The 20,444-nt window shown below is 41.7% G+C and overlaps 1 protein-coding gene across 2 annotated transcripts in view; it reads right to left on the bottom strand.

Annotated features, from left to right (window-relative positions):
• The window catches only part of atrnl1b (attractin-like 1b), a 984,325-nt gene that overhangs the window by 534,713 nt on the left and 429,168 nt on the right, over nucleotides 1-20,444 (bottom strand). For both annotated transcript variants that reach the window (XM_073027827.1, XM_073027826.1), the window contains exon 23: nucleotides 12,533-12,611. In XM_073027827.1, the coding sequence (XP_072883928.1) occupies nucleotides 12,533-12,611 (79 nt within the window). The remainder of the gene's footprint in view (nucleotides 1-12,532; nucleotides 12,612-20,444) is intronic.

Raw genomic sequence — 20,444 nt, 5'->3', positions numbered from 1 at the left:
TCCAAGCGTAGTTGTCACATTTCAATAGCTGGAGCAGGAACTGAAGTGGATAAATTTCTATTACCAAAACCTGAACAGGTATTTTTTTAAGGCAATGCAGTCTTCAAAGAGTGATGCTCCATTCAGGGGAAGAAGTGGACATGGGTACTGATACAAGGTTCAAAAGACAATTGGACAGGTCGTGCCTTACGAGCTTGATTGAATTTTTTGAGGATGTGACTAGACACATTGATGAAGATGTAGTGTATATGGATTTCAGAAAGGCATTTGATAAGTTACCCCATGCAAGTCTTATTGAGAAAGTCAGGAGACATGGGATCCAATGGGGACTTTGCTTTGTTGATCCAGAATTGGCTTACCCACAGAAGGCAAAGAGTGGTTGTAGACGGGTCATACTCTGCATGGAGGTCGGTGATCAGTGGTGTGCCTCAGGGATCTGTTCTGGGACCCCTTCTCTTTGTGATTTTTATAAATGAGCTGGATGAGAAAGTGGAGGGATGGGTTAGTAAATTTGCTGATGAGACAAAGGTTGGGGGTGCTGTGGATCGTGTGGAGGGATGGGTTAGTAAATTTGCTGATGACACAAAGGTTGGGGGTGCTGTGGATCGTGTGGAGGGCTGTCAGAGGTTACAGCAAGACATTGATAGGATGCAAAACTGGGCTGAGAATTGGCAGATGGAGTTCAACCCAGATAATTATGAGGTGGTTCATTTTGGTAGGTCAATTATGATGGCAGAATATAGTGTTAATGGTAAGACTCTTGTGGAGGATCAGAGGGATCCACAGGACACTCAAAGCTGCTGCGCAGGTTGACTGTGTGGTTAAGAAGGCATATGGTGTATTGGCCTTCATCGACCATGGGATTGAGTTCAAGAGCCGAGAGGTAATGTAACAGCTATATAGGACCCTGGTCAGACCCCACTCGGAGTACTGTGCTCAGTTCTGGTCTCCTCACTATAGGAAGGATGTGGAAGCCATAGAAAGGGTACAGAGGAGATTTACAAGGATGTTGCCTGGATTGGGGAGCATGCCTTATGAGAATAGGTTGAGTGAACTCGGCCTTTTCTCCTTGGAGCGACGAAGGATGAGAGGTGACCTGATAGAGGTGTACAAGATAATGAGAGGCATTGATCATGTGGATAGTCAGAGGCTTTTTTCCAGGGCTGAAATGGATAACACAAGAGGGCACAGTTTCGAGGTGGTAGGAAGTAGGTACAGAGGAGATGTCAGTGGTAAGTTTTTTTACGCAGAGAGTGGTGAGTGCGTGGAATGGACTGCCGGCAACAGTGCTGGAGGCAGATATAATAGAATCTTTTAAGAGACTCTTGGATAGGTACATGGAGCTTAGAAAAATAGGGGTTATGGGTAACCCTAGGTAATTTCTAAAGTAAATACATGTTCGGCACAGCATTGTGGGCCAAATGGCCTGTATTGTGCTGTAGGCTTTCTATATTTCTTGGTACATACATTGGGTCAGTTTAGTGTAGGGATTCCCAATCATTTTTATACTACCATTAATCGAAGGGTTCGTGGACCCCAGGTTGGGAACCATTGGCTTAGAGGGAAATAGCAAATGAGACTAGCTTGGTTAGGTATCTTGGTCTGCACAGGCAAGTAGGGATGCAGGGCCTGTTTCTGTACCATATAATTCTGATTTTAATAAACACTGTAAGTTTTATCTGGCAAAACTTAAACTTAAGTACATGTGTTAGTTTCTGAAGACAGAAATCTGGGAGAAGGATTACAGGGAGTGGTGGGGATTCATACACTAACCTCATAGATTCTTCCATTGAGTTTCCAAGTGCAATATAAATTGCGTGATAATGTCAACAGTTGCCCCTTAAGGATTCTTGGTTACATTCCTAGTGCCCCATAGTTCTTTCTTTGAATGGAAAATAAACATCTCATTTAAATAAGATATTTTCAACTAACTTCCCTTCCCTACACTAAACAGGATTGCTCACAACTATACTTTCATTCTCAACAATTCCTCCAAATCTAAGTTGACGATTAATGTTCATTCAAAAATGAAAGATAGAGATACATGAAAGCCAGGGTGAATCACAAGAGTGGATAAAGTAATACAGAAGGCAAATGGCTTATCTGCCTTCATTGACAGGAGTGTTGAGTATAAGAATAAACAAATCATGCTGCAGCTATTTAAATCTTCATTCAGAGTGCAATTGGAGTATTGTGTGCAGTTTTGGTTACCCCATTATAGGAATGATGTGCAAACTGTAGAGAGGATGCAGAAGAGGTTTACCAGGATGCCACCTGGATTATAGGGCATGATCTATAATGTTGAACAAACTCAGTTTTTTTCCCCTAGAACTTTGAAGGCTGAGGTAGACCTGATCGGTGTTTGTTTTATAAATTATGTGAGGAATAAGAGAGGGTAGAGAATCAGAATCTTGTACACATAGTAGAAGTGTCAAACACCAGAGAACATGCGTTTAAAGTTAGAGAGGGTAAGTTTAATGGCAATGCAGGGGGAAAGTTTTTTTTACACTGCGAAATATAGGTACCTAGAATAACTTACCAGGAAGCATAGTGGAAGCAGACCGTCTGGAAGAGTTTAAGAAGTTTTTATATAGACTCATAAATATTAAGGAAATGGAGGACAATGGATGCTACATTGAAGGGAACATTTAGTATTAATTGGCATAAAATCAGAATAAACATCATGGTCCAAATGGCCTGCCTAGTGCTGCAATGTTATATCTTCTAATTTTAACTGTTGTACCATGCCAGCATAAAGAGTCCCTACCCAAGGACTCTCGTTCTTAGTAAACTACATTCAAAACATTTCAGTGCCATTTCTAAATGTTATTACACCACTTATTTTAGTAGCTACAAAACAATAACAGATGAATAATTGGTTGAAGCCCAAAGTAAAGTTTCCACAAATAAGCTAATGAATTCTAATGAGTTGGTACTTGTTTGGCAAGCTGGAGAATGTCACGTGGGAATACTGCACACCTATTACTTCAGGGCAAGGATTAAAGGTTCACTTCCCACTCACACATATGATCATAAAAGATTTACAGCAAAGTCAGTCATTTGACTAGTTGTGTTGTTGTTTTATGAGAAAGAACTGCAGAGCCTAACTCAAACTTCCAGCACTGGAGATCATGAATTCAAGTATGTTCTAAACTTAAAAGGTTTTGCTCCCAATAACAAAACAAATTTTCCTCATCCCGTCTTTTCAATATTCCAGTAATTACTTTGAATCTACATCCATAAGTTTTTGATCCCTCCAATAAGGTAAACAGGTTCTTTTTATTTACTCTAACTAGACCCTTCGATTTTTATATCTTTTCTGTTCCAAAGTAAACAGCTCTAACCTATTCAATCAATGGAGCTTCACTCCAAATGAGGTAAGGCCAGGTAAGTTCCTTTCAAAGGAGAAAGTTTCAAAAGCTGAGGCAAGTATTGGGTAGGTCACAGCAGCTGAGACCGGCCCCATGGTTTGTTCATCCTGCAGCATGTGGGAAATCAGGGATACTTCCAGTGTCCCTGACGACTACGTGTGCAGGAAGTGTGTCCAACTGCAGCTTCTGGCAGACCGCATTGAGCATCTGGAGCTGCGATTGGATTCACACTGGAGCATCCACGATGCTGAGAAAGTTGTGAATAGCACGTTCCATGAGTTGGCCACACCGCAGGTAAAGGCTATACAGGCAGAAAGGGAAGGGGTGGCCACTAGACAGCGTAGCAGTAGGCAGGTAGTGCAGGAGTCCCCTGAGGTCATCTCCCTCCTAAATAGATATACTGTTTTGGATACTGTTGGGGGAGATGTCTCATCAGGGGAAGGCAGCAGCAGCCGAGTTCATTGCACCATGGGTGGCTCTGTGGCACAGGAGGGAAGGAAAAGGAGTGGGAGAGCTATAGTGATAGGGGATTCGATTGTAAGGGGAATAGATAGGCATTTCTGTGGTCGCAAACGAGACTCCAGGATGGTATGTTGCCTCCCTGGTGCAAGGGTCAAGGATGGCTCTGAGCGGCTGCAGGACATTCTGGAATGGGAGCGTGAACAGCTAGTGGTCGTGGTGCACTTAGGTACCAACGATATAGGTAAAAAATGGGATGAGGTCCTACAAGGTGAATTTAGGGAGTTAGGAGATAAACTAAAAAGTAGGACCACAAAGGTAATAATCTCTGGATTACTACCAGTGCCACGTGCTAGTCAGAGTAGAAATAAGAGGATATTTCAGATGAATACGTAGCTTGAAAAATGGTGCAAGGGGGAGGGATTCAAATTTCTGGGGCATTGGAACCAGTTCTGGGGGAGGTGGGACCGGTATAAACAGGACGGTCTGCACCTGGGCTGGACTGGAACCAATGTCCTAGGGGGAGCGTTTGCTACTGCTGTTCAGGAGGCTTTAAACTAATGTGGCAGGGGGATGGGAACAAGTGCAGAGAGACAAAGGGGTGTAAAATGAGGGTAGAAGCAAAAAGTAGTAAGGTGAAAAGTAAAAGTGGCAGGCAGGCAAATCCAGGGCAAAAAGCAAAAAGGGCCACTTTTCAACATAATTGTATAAGGGCTAAGAGTGTTGTAAAAACAAGCCTGAAGGCTTTGTGTGTCAATGCGAGGAGCATTCGTAACAAGGTGGATGAATTGAATGTGCAGATAGTTATTAATGAATTTGATATAGTTGGGATCACAGAGACATGGCTCCAGGGTGACCAAGGATGGGAGCTCAACATCCAGGGATATTCAATATTCAGGAGGGATAGACAGGAAAGAAAAGGAGGTGGGGTAGCATTGCTGGTTAGGGAGGAGATTAACGCAATAGAAAGGAAGGATATTAGCCTGGAGGATGTGAAATCGATATGGGTAGAGCTGCATAACACTAAGGGGCAGAAAACGCTGGTGGGAGTTGTGTACAGGCCACCTAACAGTAGTAGTGAGGTTGGGGATGGTATTAAACAAGAAATTAGAAATGCGTGCAATAAAGGAACAGTAGTTATAATGGGTGACTTCAATCTACATATAGATTGGGTGAACCAAATTGGTAAGGGTGCTGAGGAAGAGGATTTCTTGGAATGTATGCGGGATGGTTTTCTGAACCAACATGTTGAGGAACCAACTAGGCCATTCTAGATTGGGTATTGAGCAATGAGGAAGGGTTAGTTAGCAATCTTGTCATGTGAGGCCCCTTGGGTAAGAGTGACCATAATATGGTGGAATTCTTCATTAAGATGGAGAGTGACATAGTTAATTCAGAAACAAAGGTTCCGAACTTAAAGAAGGGTAACTTTGAAGGTATAAGACGTGAATTAGCTAAGATAGACTGGCAAATGATACTTAAAGGGTTGATGGTGGATATGCCATGGCAAGCATTTAAAGATCGCATGGTAATTACAACAATTGTTCATCCCAGTTTGGCAAAAGAATAAACTAGGGAAGGTAGCGCACCCGTGGCTGACAAGGGAAATTAGGGATAGTATCAAGTCCAAAGAAGAAACATATAAATTAGCAAAAAAAAAGCAGCACACCTGAGGACTGGGAGAAATTCAGAGACCAGCAGAGGAGGACAAAGAGCTTAATTAGGAAAGGGAAAAAAGATTATGAGAGAAAGCTGGCAGGGAACATAAAAACTGACTGTAAAAGCTTTTATAGATACGTGAAAAGAAAAAAATTGGTCAAGACAAACGTAGGTCCTTTACAGTCAGAAACAGGTGAATTGATCATAGAGAACAAACACATGGCAGACCAATTGAATAACTACTTTGGTTCTGTCTTCACTAAGGAGGACATAAATAATATTCCGGAAATAGTAAGGGACTGAGGGTCTAGTGAGATGGAGGAACTGAGGGAAATACATATTAGTAGGGAAGTGGTGTTAGGTAAATTGAAGGGATTAAAGGCAGATAAATCCCCAGGGCCAGATGGTCTGCATCCCAGAGTGCTTAAGGAATTAGCTCAAGAAATAGTGGATGCACTAGTGATAATTTTTCAAAACTCCTTAGATTCTGGATTAGTTCCTGAGGATAGGAGGGTGGCTAATGTAACCCCACTTTTTAAAAAAGGAGGGAGAGAGAAGCCGGGGAATTATAGACCGGTTAGTCTGACATCGGTGGTGGGGAAAATGCTAGAGTCGGTTATCAAAGATGTGATAACAGCACATTTGGAAAGAGGTGAAATCATCGGACAAAGTCAGCATGGATTTGTGAAAGGAAAATCATGTCTGACGAATCTTACAGAATTGTTTGAAGACGTAACTAGTAGAGTGGATAGGGGAGAGCCAGTGGATGTGGTATATTAAGATTTTCAAAAGGCTTTTGACAAGGTCCCACACAGGAGATAAGTGTGCAAACTTAAAGCACACGGTATTAGGGGTATGGTATTGATGTGGATAGAGAATTGGTTGGCAGACAGGAAGCAAAGAGTGGGAGTAAACGGGACCTTTTCAGAATGGCAGGCAGTGACTAGTGGGGTACCGCAAGGCTCAGTGCTGGGACCACAGTTGTTGACAATATATATTAATGATTTAGACGAGGGAATTAAATGCAGCATCTCCAAGTTTGCGGATGACACGAAGCTGGGCGGCGGTGTTAGCTGTGAGGAGGATGCTAAGAGGATGCAGGGTGACTTGGATAGGTTAGGTGAGTGGGCAAATTCATGGCAGATGCAATTTAATGTGGATAAATGTGAGGTTATCCACTTTGATTGCAAGAACAGGAAAACAGATTATTATCTGAACGGTGGCCGATTAGGAAAAGGGGAGATGCAACGAGACCTGGGTGTCATTGTACACCAGTCATTGAAGGTGGGCATGCAGGTACAGCAGGCGGTGAAAAAGGCAAATGGTATGTTGGCAATCATAGCAAAAGGATTTGAGTACAGGAGCAGGGAGGTTCTACTGCAGTTGTACAAGGCCTTGGTGAGACCGCACCTAGAATATTGTGTGCTGTTTTGGTCCCCTAATCTGAGGAAAGACATTCTTGCCATAGAGTGAGTACAGAGAAGGTTCACCAGATTGATTCCTGGGATGGCAGGACTTTCATATGAAGAAAGACTGGATCGACTAGGCTTATATTCACTGGAATTTAGAAGATTGAGGGGGGATCTTATTGAAACATATAAAATTCTAAAGGGATTGGACAGGCTAGATGCAGGAAGATTGTTTCCGATGTTGGAGAAGTCCAGAACGAGGGGTCACAGTTTAAGGATAAAGGGGAAGCCTTTTAGGACCGAGATGAGGAAAAACTTCTTCATACAGAGAGTGGTGAATCTGTGGAATTCTCTGCCACAGGAAACAGTTGAGGCCGGTTCATTGGCTATATTTAAGAGGAAGTTAGACATGGCCCTTGTGGCTAAAGGGATCATGGGGTATGGAGAGAAAGCAGGTACAGGGTCCTGAGTTGGATGATCAGCCATGATCATACTGAATGGCAGTGCAGGCTCGAAGGGCCGAATGGCCTACTCCTGCACCTATTTTCTATGTTTCTATGTTTTATTATACCTCTGTTTCTTTCTGGCAACATTATCAAATCTCATGGGTATCAAATGCTTTGCAATCACCATTGGTCCTGTAAAGTGGTGTGCAGAACTACAGTTGGCCCTCCTTATCCACAAGGGATTGGTTCCATGGGGGGGTGGCAGATACCAAAAAACATGGATGCTCAAGTCCCTTATTCAATCTGTTTCACTGTGGTGGACCTTAGGACCCAGCGGAACCCCAGACCTTATTTAACCAGTCTCAGGGCGGTGGACATTAGGACCCGGCAGCGGAGCTCTGAATCTGCGGTGTTTCTGTTCACGAAAATAATCACAATTACGATTGAAAATAAAGTGGAAATAATAAAGTGACTGGAAAGAGGTGAAACGCCATCGGTCATTGGAAAAGCGTTATGCTACAGTCGGTCAATGATCGGAACAATTTTAAAGAATAAAGTGAGAAAGGCCCTGCCCTGATGAAAGCTACAATTATTACTAAGCAACACAGTGGTTTAGGTATTGGGTTTTGGGGTTTTGGGTTTTTGATTCTCCACATCAACCAGACACAGATGGAGAGCGCGCTCCGGGGCAATCTGTCATTGGATCGAACTCGGGAACTGAAACATACGTTCAGTTTTATATGCATAGAAAGGTAAAATATATACTATATACTAAGACAAACGTTTGACTAACTGACGCTAAATCATATATGTCAAACTCAAGGCCCGCGGGCCAAATCCGGCCCGCGGTGGAATTATCTTTGGCCCGCGAGATAATATCTAATTACTATTAAAGCTGGCCCCAGTAATCGAAGCGCCTATGGCGTATGATATGGCTAATGCTGAGTTTATTCAGGTACCAGGTTTTCAGGGTTTTTAGTGTTTATTCGGCAGTCTTGCTCGGCAGTCTTCTTCATAAGAAACGGAATTTGTAAAGTGAAACACTTTGTAGTTATAGCAGAGACTGAGACACATGAGAGCAGGCTGAAAAAACGGAGGCAACGAAAGCTGCGTTTGCACGTGTCCGACTGATCCGGCCCGCATGAAGCTGCATTTTGCTCAATCCGGCCCGTGACCTAAAATGAGTTTGACACCCCTGCGCTAAATAATACCTGATGTACCTGTTCCAATTTACTAAGTAAGAGAACTTCCGATTTTTTAAATCCTGATCCACAATAACCTACACACATCCTCCCGTATACTTTAAATCATCTCTAGATTACTTATAATACCTAATACAATGTAAATACTATGTAAAATAGTTCTTATACTGCATTGTTTAGGGAATAATGACAAGAAAAAAAAGTCTGTACATGCTTGGAAGAGCACTTCCAGGTTTTCTCGATTCGTGGTTGGTTAAATTCGCGCATGCAGAACTCGCGGATAAGGAGGGCCTACCGTATAATCAATCTGAAGCTCCATTCTAACTATTCAATCAATCTCTGCCTTAAAATTCACCCAAAGGCATGACTTCCACAGCCACTTATAGTAATGAATTCCACAGATTCACAGATTCAGCATTAACGGGCCGCTCGATATTCTGAAGCTGTGCCCTCAGATCACAGATTCTTCTATCAATGGAAGCATCTTTTCCACATACACTCTGACCTGGCCTTTCAGTATCTCATAGGTTTCAATGAGATTTCCCTCATAAGACATATGAGCAAAATTAGGCCATTTTGCCCATCGAGTCTCTTCCACCATTTCATCATGGCTGACCCATTTTTCCCCTCAGCCACAATCCCCGTATCCTTTCATGTCCTGGCCTATGAATATCAATGACTGCCTTCATAAAGACTTGACCTCCACAGCTGCCTCTGGCAATGAATTCCACAGATTCACCGGTCTGGCTAAAGAAATTGCTCCTCATCTCTGTTCTAAAAAGATACCCCTTTATTCTAAGGCTGTGTCCTCTGGATTTAGACACTCCCACCAGAGGAAACATCCTCTCCATGTCCAACGAGGCCTTTCACCATTTGATAGGTTTCAATCAGGTCACTTCTCATGCTTCTGAATTCCAGCAAATACAGGGGCGAAACCATTAAGCACACTTCATACAAGAAGTTGTTCAATACTGGAATCATTTTGTAAGCCTTCCTTGAACCCTCTCCAGTTTCAGCACATCTTTTTTAAGATAAGGAGACAAAACTGCTCTCAATACTCCAAGTGAGACCTAACCAGTGCTTAATAAAGTTTCAACATTTCAACCTTGCTATTACATTCTAGTCCTCTTGAAATGAATGCCAACATTGCATTTGCCTTCCTCACCACTGACTCAACCTGAAAATTAACATTTAGGGAATCCTGTACAAGGACTCCCAAGTCACTTTGAGAATCAGATTTTTTTTGTGTTTCTTCCCCATTTAGAAAATAGTCACCCTTTCATTTCTTCTGTTAAAGTGTATGACCATACACATCCCGACACTGTATTCCATCTGCCACTTTGCCCATTCTCCTAATTTGTCTAAGTCCTTCTGTAGCCTAATTCCTCAAAACAATCTGCCCCTCCAGTTATCTTCATATTGTCTGCAAACTTTGCAACAAACCCATTAATTCCATCATCCAAATCACTGACATATAACATAACAAGAATCTGTCCAAACACAGACCCCTATGGAACACCACTGCTAACTAGAAAAGGCTCTCTTTATTCCCACTCTTTGCCTCCTGCCAATCAGCCACTGCCTTACCCATGCTAGAATCTATCCTGTAATATCATGGGCTCATAGCTTGCTAAACAGTCTCTTGTGCGGCTCCTTGTCAAAGGCCTTCTGAAAATCCAAGTACACAACAATAAACCTATTCTCCTTTGTCTATTGTGCTTGTTATTTCTTCAAAGAATTCTAACAGATTTGTCAGGCTAGATTTATCCTTGAGCAAAACCATGCTGACTATGACCTATTTTATTCTGTGCCTTCAAGTATCCCAAAACCACATAGTTAACAATTGACTCCAACATCTTTCCAACCACTGAGGTCAGACTAATAGGCTTATAATTACCTTCCTTCAGCCTCTCTCCCTTCTTGAAAAGTGGAGTGACACTTGTAATTTTCCAGTCATCTGGAACGATTCTAGAATCTAGTGATTCTTGAAAGATCATCACTAATAGGGTCATAAGACCATAAAATTTTGGAGCAGAATTTGACCCATCGAGTCTGCTCCACCAGTTCATCATGGCAGAGCCAATTTTCCACTTGGCCTGAACCTCCTGCCTTCTCCCTGTACCCCTTCATGCCCTGACCAATCAAGAATCTATCAACCTCTACCTTAAAAATACATAAAGATTTGGCCTCTACAGCTGCCTGTGGCAACAAATTCCACACATTCACCAGTCTCTGGCTAAAGAAATTCTTCCTCATCTCCATTCCAATAGGATGCCCCTCTATTTTGAGGCTGTGTCCTCAGGTCTTAGACCCTCCCACCATAGCAAACATCCTCTTGACTTCCACTTTATCAAGGCCTTTCACCATTCAATTGATTTTAATGAGGTTACCCCTCATTCTTCTGAATTCCAGTGAATACAGGCCCAGAGCCATCAAATGCTCTTCATATGACAAACCATTAAATCTTGGATTCATTAGACTGGTAGTTACTTCTTCAAAGAACTCTAACATACTTGTCAGGCAAGAGTTTCCCCTGAGGAAACCATGCTGATCTCGGCCTATTTTATCATGTGCTTCTGAGACTTCATTCTTAATAAACGACTCCAATATCTTCCCAACCACTGAGGTCAGACTATTAAGTCTAGAGTTTTCTTTCGAGACCCTTCATCAGGACACTTCATCATGTCAACGGATGCTGCCCGAACTGTTGAGTTCATCCAGCTTTTGTGCATGTTGATTTGACCACAGCATCTGCAGTGTACTTTGTGTTTACTTAGAGTTTCCTTTCTTCTGCCTCTCTCCCTTCTTGAAGAGTGGAGAGATATTTGTAATTTTCCAGTCTTCCAGAGCCATTCCAGAATCTAGTGATTCTTGTAAGATCATTACTAATGTTTCCACAACTTCTTCAGCCACCTCTTTCAGAACCCTGGGGTGTGCACTGCCTGATCCAGGTGACTTATCTACCTTCAGACCATTCAGCTTCCCAAGAACCTTCTCTCTAGTTATGGTAACCTCACACACTACATAGCCCTGACACCTAGAACTTCCACCATATGGCTTGAGTCTGACCATAGCTTCCCTTTACGGAAACCTCAAAGAGCTAAAGCCTCAAGATCACCACTCCGACTCCGTCCACTCAGTCGATGGTTGCTGCGCTTGCTCTTGCCTTTCTTTAATGCGCTCTGGGTAATCAATCACAAACGTCGATTGGTCACTGGTCAAAGCTCTTTTCACTCTACAGACTCACTACTGCCTTTTGTACTCGGGCAGTGGATCTGATTGAGGTCCCCTCTTCTCAAAAGTTCCAATACCCAGACTGGCTGCTGATCTTTTTGCCTCCACAATCTCTGCAGCCACTTCTTTTAGAACCCTGGGGTCTACACCATCTGGTTCAGATGACCTACCGACCTTAAGACCTTTCAGTTTCCCAGGAACGCTCTCCCTAGTAACGGTAACTTTAGCCACTGGGAACTCCAGATACAACCTTGGGAACTCCAAGTACAAAACATAAAATATCACCATTTGTCTTTCACTGCTGGGAATATTCTTTAGAGCCTTAACATCAAACTAAGGCTGAATAACATTCTTCAAGATAAGAAACATACCTGAACCTTTTAAATCCAAATCATCTACTGATCCAGAGCAGACAAAGCCATATTCTCAATTAGTTTACCTATTTAAAAAGTATTACGCAGTGAACAGAAACAAACTGAAGTGACCCTAGGCCTTGAAGCCCATTTATATTATAGCAGAGAATCAATAGTTTAATTTGGAAGTAATTTGGATGCTTGACAAAGATCAAGTATATGCCAGAAATACACAAGGAGCTGTTCTGATACTCGGCTTTCTACAAAATCATTCTCTAAAAAATGTGAACATTAATGAGGAAACTGACTTAGTAGATTTGATTGTTATTCTATCAAGGCACATTTGATCCTGCTGTATAACAGATAATCAAGAAATCAAAGTGTTTTTGAAAAACTCACCTGTTGATCCTATAGACCATGTGACATTTAAATTGAAGTTGTTGGATGCATTGATAGACAAGTCAAGGTCTTTGTTCATCTGCACAAAAAATACAAATTGAGTCGTAAATTCATTAATATGGAAAAGTTAGAGGAATATAAAAAAGATGAAGGCTTGGAGATATATATGTAGTACTTGTTATCAAACATGCAGGATATTCCAAAGTGCTTAACATCTAATAAGGTACTTTTGAAGTGTAAACACTGTGATAGTGCAGGAAATATGGAAATCAACTTATAAATAGTGGCACCTAACAGCGACTTAATGGCATCTAATGGCAATTCTTTTGCTTGCATTTTTGAAAACAATTCTATTTCCATCTTTAATATCTCTATTTTTCTCTTTCATGATTCTTTTGAAGACCCTTTGATCTGGAGTTACACACTGACTACGATTCTCTGTAGGAATGGGGGCCGCTCTCGGGGTCGGCATGCCAAGGGCTCGGCCTTGGAGGACCGAGATCTCTCGGCTCTGGAGACGGGCGGATCAAAGGTTGGTGTCAGAGCAGGAGATCACTGTGTCATTAGGGGAGTCGGAAGATGTGTGACAGGCCCAAGATCTTTGGGCACGGAGCTCGGAAAAAGCAATGCAACAGGCTTTTAACAACATAAACTAGAGAGTTGTTTGCTATATCTCCCCCCTCGCTGTGAAAATGGAGACACCTCTTTCTCCTTTATCAGAGAGAGAGAAGGTCTGTGGTATGTCGAATACAGGGTGAACAAGTAGTCTTTGGGGTAACTGCAAGTCTGTGTCTTTGCTGTTGATTTGATCATGCTTGAGTGCTCGATGGCGGGTGCCGATGTTTTTATTTTACCAGTGGGGGGAGGATTGTTGCTTGCTGCTGCTTATGCACAGGAGGGAGGGGAGCTGGGAGGGACTTTGGGGTTCTAACATTTAAATGTCATTCATTTTTGGGGCACTCCTCTGTTTTCGTGGATGGTTGCGAAGAAAAAGCATTTCAGGATGTATATTGTATACATTTCTCTGACATTAAATGTACCTTTGAAACCTTTGAAAATAGTCTGGTCCCAAGACAGAACTGTGTATAATGCCATATGATCTGCCTCAGTCATGATTAGTGGAGACCAGCACACAAAGAATCAAAGGCTCTATCTCATCCACTTAAGTAAGCAGACAGGACATTGTTTTATTTTCCTTCATATAAATGATGTAACTTCAACACTACCTTAGTACCCCAGTAGATTTTTGTGCCCACTTTTCTGTAGTGGGGCTAGAACTCTTTTTCAAGCTCAGAGGCAAAAGTGCTATCAAATAAGACCATAAGATAGAGGAACAGAATTAGGCCATTTGGCCCATCAAGTCTACTCCGCCAATTCAATATGGCTGATCTATTTTCCCCCTCAGCCCCAAACTCCTGCCTCCTCCCTTATCCCTTCATGCCCTGACTAATCAAGAATCTATCAATGACTTAAATATACCAAATGACTTGGCCTCCACAGCCACCTGTTTCAACAAATCCCACAAATTCACCACTCTCTGGCTAAAGAAATTCCTTCTCATCTCTGTTCTAAAAGGATGCCCCTCTATTCTGAGGTCATGTCCTCTGGTCTTAGACCCTCCCACCATAGGAAATATTGTCTTTACATCGACTCTTTCAAGGTCTTTCAACATTCAGTAGGTTACAATGAGGTCACCCCTCATTGAAGCACTATTAACTCTAAAACCCTTGCTGAAATAAGAATGTACATTTGTTAGAATGAATGACACTTTGCCCCAAATATTCCATAAAACATGGAAATAAAAATATGGACAAACAAGAGAAAATCTGCAGATGCTGGAAATCTGAGCAACACACACAAAATGCTGGAAGAACTCAACAGATCAGGTAGCATCTGTGGAAAACAACACAGTCAATGTTTTGGGCCGAAATCCTTCAGCAGGACTGGAAAAATAAAGCTGAGGAAGAGATTTGAAAGGTGGGGAGAGGGGAGAGAGAAACACCAGGTGATAGGTGAAACTTGGAGGGGGGGGGGGTTGAAGCAAAGAGCTAGGAAGTTGATTGGTGAAAGAGACAGAAGGCCATGGAAGAAGGAAAAAAATGTGAGAGAGAAGGAGCACCAGAGGGAGGGGATGAGTGGGAAAGGAGATAACATGAGAGGGGGAAAAAGGGATGGGAAATGGTGAAGGTGGGAGGAGGCATGACTGGATGTTTGAGAAATTGAAGTCCATGCCATCAGGTTGGAGGCTACCCAAACAGAATATAAGATATTGTTCCTCCAACCTAAGTGTGGCATTATCACGACAGTGGACGAGGCAATGGATGGACACATTGGAATGGGAATGAGAAGTGGAATTAAAATGTGTGGCCACTGGGAGACACTTCACCTGTGAGCCTGTTGGGGTCATATACTGTGCTCAGTGCTCCCAGTGTGGCTGCCTGTATGTCGGTGAGACCGCTTCGCCAGGTATCTGCACTCCATCTGCCAGAACAAGCGGGATCTCCCAGTGGCCACGACCCCTTCACCATTTCCCATCCTCCTTTCCCCCTCTCCTTGCCCCCCCCCCATCGTGCTCTCACCCCTCCCATTCCAAGTTTCACCTATTGTCTGGTGTTTCTCTCTCTGCCTCTCCCCCCCCACCACCTTTCAAATCGACTCCTCAGCTATTTTTCTCCAGCCCTGCCAAAGGGTTTTGGCCCAAAACATCGACCGTGCCTTTTTCCATAGATGCTGCCTGGCCTGCTGAGTTCCTCAAATTAAAAATATGGACATTGATCATCTTTACAGGAATACATTTAGGCCCAGCAAAGATTTATTTTATCTATCATTTTATCTATTTACCTGAAGCAACAGCTATAATTAGAAATATAATAAAATTGCCAATAATATTGAAAACCATAATCCTTTTTAATGCCAGTTACTTATAAAATTATAAGCAGATTACAGGCAAGCAAAGATTCATTTCTGCATGTGACAGTAATCCTTTGTGAACTATTTTCTTCAATAATTGGTGTTGTGGGAAAACAGTGATCGCAAACCAAAATTAATTTGAATCAACACGAGGAAATCTGCAGATGCTGGAAATTCAAACAACAACACACCCAAAATGCTGGTGGAATACAGCAGGCCAGGCAGCATCTATAGGGAGAAGCACTGTTGACGTTTCGGGCCGAGTCCTGACGAAGGGTCTCAGCCCGAAACGTTGACAGCGCTTCTCCCTATAGATGCTGCCTGGCCTGCTGTGTTCCACCAGCATTTTGGGTGTGTTGTTATTTTGAATCAACACTGCTTTGCATTATTTAAGAAAACTGCATAGAATACAATTTGAAATATAATGTACAAGCAAGGCAAGCTTCTTTATATATATATATATAAAATGAATGACCAATTGCACCTATCAGTTGTACTTGAGGTGTATTGGGCCTCAAAGCTGTTAGGCACCCAAGCACTCATATCATTCTCATTACATTCAGGGAGTTGACAAGCTATGTGCTGGGGATCACATTCACTCAAACACAGAAGCTGATCGTTAGCCCAGTTACTAAAGAAAATTGTAAATGTGTGCAGACCATGAAGGATCTGGTAATCAAGATGAAAATTAAACAAAGATCTACACTAAATTTGAGTGAATAGCTTACCAATAAAAAAAGATTAATTCATGTGTGTGCTTTTGGGGGTGAAAAATACAATGAATAAGCAGTCAGAAAGGGGGAAGAAATGAATTATTATGAGCATTATATGAATGCAACAGATGTGCATTCAAGGTCATGATACACAGATCTAATTTGCATAAGATGTACTTGAGTATATTGTTTTTCTGTACAAAACATTGGATAATGTCAATAGTTAGCTTCTCATTCATAGCTGCAGTGCTCATATACTGCATAATGGAATTCTGAAACTAGCTCTCAATGTGATTAAGCAACCATGTGTCCAGTATTATTCACATTACAGTTAGGGGCTTAACAAGTTAGCCAACTACCAGGTACCACGTGCAAGGCCAATTTATTTTTTATTGAGATACAGCACAGAATAGGCTATTGATTCTTGAAAGATCATTGCTAATGTCCCCACAATGTCTCCACCTACTTGCTTCAGAATCTGAGGGTGCATTCCATCAGGTCCAGGAGACTTATCCACCCTCAGACCATTAAGCTTCCTGAGCACCACCTTAGTTGTAATTTTCACTGTGCATACTTCACTTTCCTGACACTCTTGAATGTCCGGTATACTACTTCCACTGTGAAGACTGATGCAAAATACACATTCGTTTCCTCTGCTAGCTCTATGTCTCTGATTACAATATCTCCAACCACATTTTCTATTGGTTCTATATCTACCTTCAACTCTCTGTAACCCTTTATATACTTAAAAAAGCATTTAATGTCTTTTTTGATATTATTCACCAGCCTTCTTTCATTATTCACTTTTTCCTTCCTAATGACCTTCTTAGTTTCCTTCTGCAAGTTTTTAAAAGCTTCCCAATCCTCTATCTTCCCACTAGCTTTGGCTTCCTTGTATGCCTTCTCTTTTGCTTTTACTTTGACTCTGGCTTCATTTTAGCTGCTTCATGAGCAACAACGCCATTAATTTTAATGAGATCACTGAAAGCAAATCTATAAGGTTACTTTTTTAAAATTAATGTTTCAATTAATATTTTAAATTAAGAATAGAAGTTACACAAATCTAAATTATTTTTAAAATTAATTTTCCTTTTTTTCTAACTGTCCCTGATTACCATTTTTGAATGAAAGGTCATCAAATTGAAATATCAAATGTTTCTCTCTCCAGACACTTAACAGCTGGCCTGTTGCATATTTCTAGCATTTTGTTTTATTTGAATTTCTGCAGTTCTCTAAATATGCATTAACCTAATGCCTAAAGATGTTTTCTTCAAAATTAGACTGTTGGTTTTAAAGATATGCTGTTTCACTTTATTCATAGAATTACACCGTACACTTTACTTGACAGCATCCCATCTATCAACAGAGCATAAGCACCTTCAGAGGAGGTTTATTTGTGTGGGGAAGATCTGAGGCCAGTAGTACCTCAGTCAAATAAAAATGCAAAATAAAACATGAAGCTTTTTTTATGAAAGCAGCCAAAGATGCCCAATCAAATATCAACTTCCAAAATCGATAGAGAAAAAAATTGTAGATGTTGGAATTCTAAACCAAAAATACAACATGTCAGAAACACTCAGTAAGCCATGCACCATCTCTGCAGAAATAAATAAAGTTACTATTTCAAGGCACAATGGTAAAAAAACAAGCAAACATGTTGCGGAAGACAGAGGAAAATATCATAGTTCAGCACAGACTAGATGGGCCAATTTGCCTGTTACGGTGCTGCAGTGCTCTATAACTATAGGTGGAAACCAATATTGTCCCTCTATTCACTGAAACCCATTGTTCAGTCTGCTCTTACCTTTCAAATCATATTCTGTCTGATCTTGTTTCTGCTTATTCTCAACTTTCTGCCCTTTCCATTTATTTCTGAAATACCCCAAGCCCACAGCAACTTTATTTCTAGGTTTGAACTAGTCAATCTGCACCGTCCAATCCTTTTAGACTTGTACATTACTAAAGCATGACCTGAGTTGTCTTCCACCACCACTGTCCCTCAACTGACTGAACTCAACTACTTCAATTCCTCTCAATTGTACCCATACCATCTAAGTCAGAGCTTTGAACGTAAATGTGTCTAAGATTTGGTTGTCGTTAAACGTTTCTGATTTTATGCAGTTCCTCTTCTAAGTGTTATAACAGAGTACTGATTGATATCTATTATAAACCTTCAGACTCCCTTATCTTGATGAAACCTTTTCTCCCCTGCAAGGGATTTCACTCTCATCTTCTGCATACTCCATCTCTGACGACTGAATTCTCCACTCCAGTGCCTGGGAGATGTTTTCAAATTTCCTAACAATTGCCTTCCTTCTACCAAGATTTTCAGGGCTCTCAACCGTATCTCCCCTAACTGCCTCTTCTCTAAGCAGGATAAAAGAAGGCTTCCCCTTATTCCTATCCTCTGGTTGAGAAGCCTCCACATTCTGTAAACTACTTTCATAATTTCTGTCACCTTTTATGATCTACAAACTCACTTTCAAGGACTCGCTAGAACTCACATTCTCAGTGTTACTTTTATTTGCACAATTTCAATCCTTTTTGCATATTGCCCATTGGGGATGGTCAGTCTTTCTTATGAATAGTTATTTTTTGTAAAATTCTATTATATTTCTATTTTTTCCCATAAACACAATTAGAAAATGAATCCCAAGGAAGTATATGGTAACATAAATATACTTGGCTAATAAATTTACTTTGCACGTTTATTGAGATTCCACGATGAAAAGCAAGTTACCCTCCCCTATTGATATTACTGTTCTTCCTGCAATTATCTGGAGCATACTCACACATATCACTTCTCTCAGAATCTGTCAGTGCAATCATAGGAAATGCAATACCCGCTCGTTCAGCTTATCCCTTCTCAGATTACAGGACACAAACGTATTCAGCAATAACAATTCCACTGCAATTCTTCAATGTAATGTATTGTACTCAGTGCTCACAGAGGGCCTCCTCTACCCTGGAGAACCCAACGCAGCTCCGGTAGCAGCTTTGCACAGCAATGCGATTCAGTCCACAAAGGTGATCTGGGCCTTGTTTGTTTATTTATTACCACCAGCATGTGTTGTAAAATTTGTTAACTAAGCAGCAGCAGTTTAATGGAATACATAATATAGAAGAAGGAGGAAAAAGAATAATAAATAAATAAATAAATAATCAATCAATTACAGTATACGTATATTGAATAGATTGAAAATTGTATTAAAAAAACAAAAATAATATATATTGAAAAGTGAGGTAGCGTTCAAGGGTTGAATGACCATATAGGAATCGAATGGCAGAGGGGAAGAAGCTGTTCCTGAATCGCTGAGTGTGTGCCTTCAGGCTTCTGTATCTCCTGCCTGATGGTAACAGTGAGAGAAGGGCATGCCCTGGGTGCTGAAGATCCTAACAATAGGCATTGTCTTTCTGAGGCACCGTTCCCTGAAGATGCCCTGGGTACTTTGTAGGTTAGTACCCAAGATGCAACTGACTAAATTTACAATGCACTGCAGCTTCTTTCGGTCCTGTGCAGTAGCCCTTCCCCCCCCCCCCCCCCCCCCCCACCATACCAAACAGTGACACAGCCTGTCAGAATGCTCTCCATGGTACATCTATAGAAGTTTTACAGTGTATTTGTTCACATACCAAATCTCGTCAAACTCCTAATGAAGTATAGTCACTGTCTAGCCTTCTTTATAACTGCATCGATATGTTGGGACCAGGTTAGTTCCTCAGAGATCTTGACACACAGGAACTTGAAGCTGCTCACTCTCTCCACTTCTGATCCCCCTAAGAGGATTGGTATGTGTTCCTTCTCTTACCCTTCCTAAAGTCCACAATCAGCTCTTTTGTCTTACTTATGTTAAGTACCAGGTTGTTGCTGTGACACCACTCCACTAGTTGGCATACCTCGCTCCCCTACGCCCTCTTGTCACCATCTGACATTCTACCAAAACTGATTGTATCATCAGCAAATTTACAGATGGCATTTGATCTGTGCCTAGCCACACAGTCATGGGTATAGAGAGAGTAGAGCAGTGGGCTGAGCACACACCCCTGAGGTGCATCAGTGTTGATCGTCAGCGAGGAGTAGACGTTATCAGCAATCTGGTCTTCCAGTTAGGAATGTGAGGACCCAATTGCAGAGGGAGGTATAGAGGCCCAGGTTCTGTAACTTCTCAATCAGGACTGTGGGAATGATGGTATTAAATGCTGAACTATAGTCGATGAACAGCATCCTGACATAGGTGTTTGTGTTGTCCAGGTGGTCTTAAGCCACGTGAAGAGCCACTGAGATTGCA

The sequence above is a fragment of the Hemitrygon akajei genome, chromosome 23, assembly GCF_048418815.1.
Source record: "Hemitrygon akajei chromosome 23, sHemAka1.3, whole genome shotgun sequence".
NCBI lineage: Eukaryota > Metazoa > Chordata > Chondrichthyes > Myliobatiformes > Dasyatidae > Hemitrygon > Hemitrygon akajei.
This window is presented reverse-complemented; position numbering and strand designations above follow the sequence as displayed.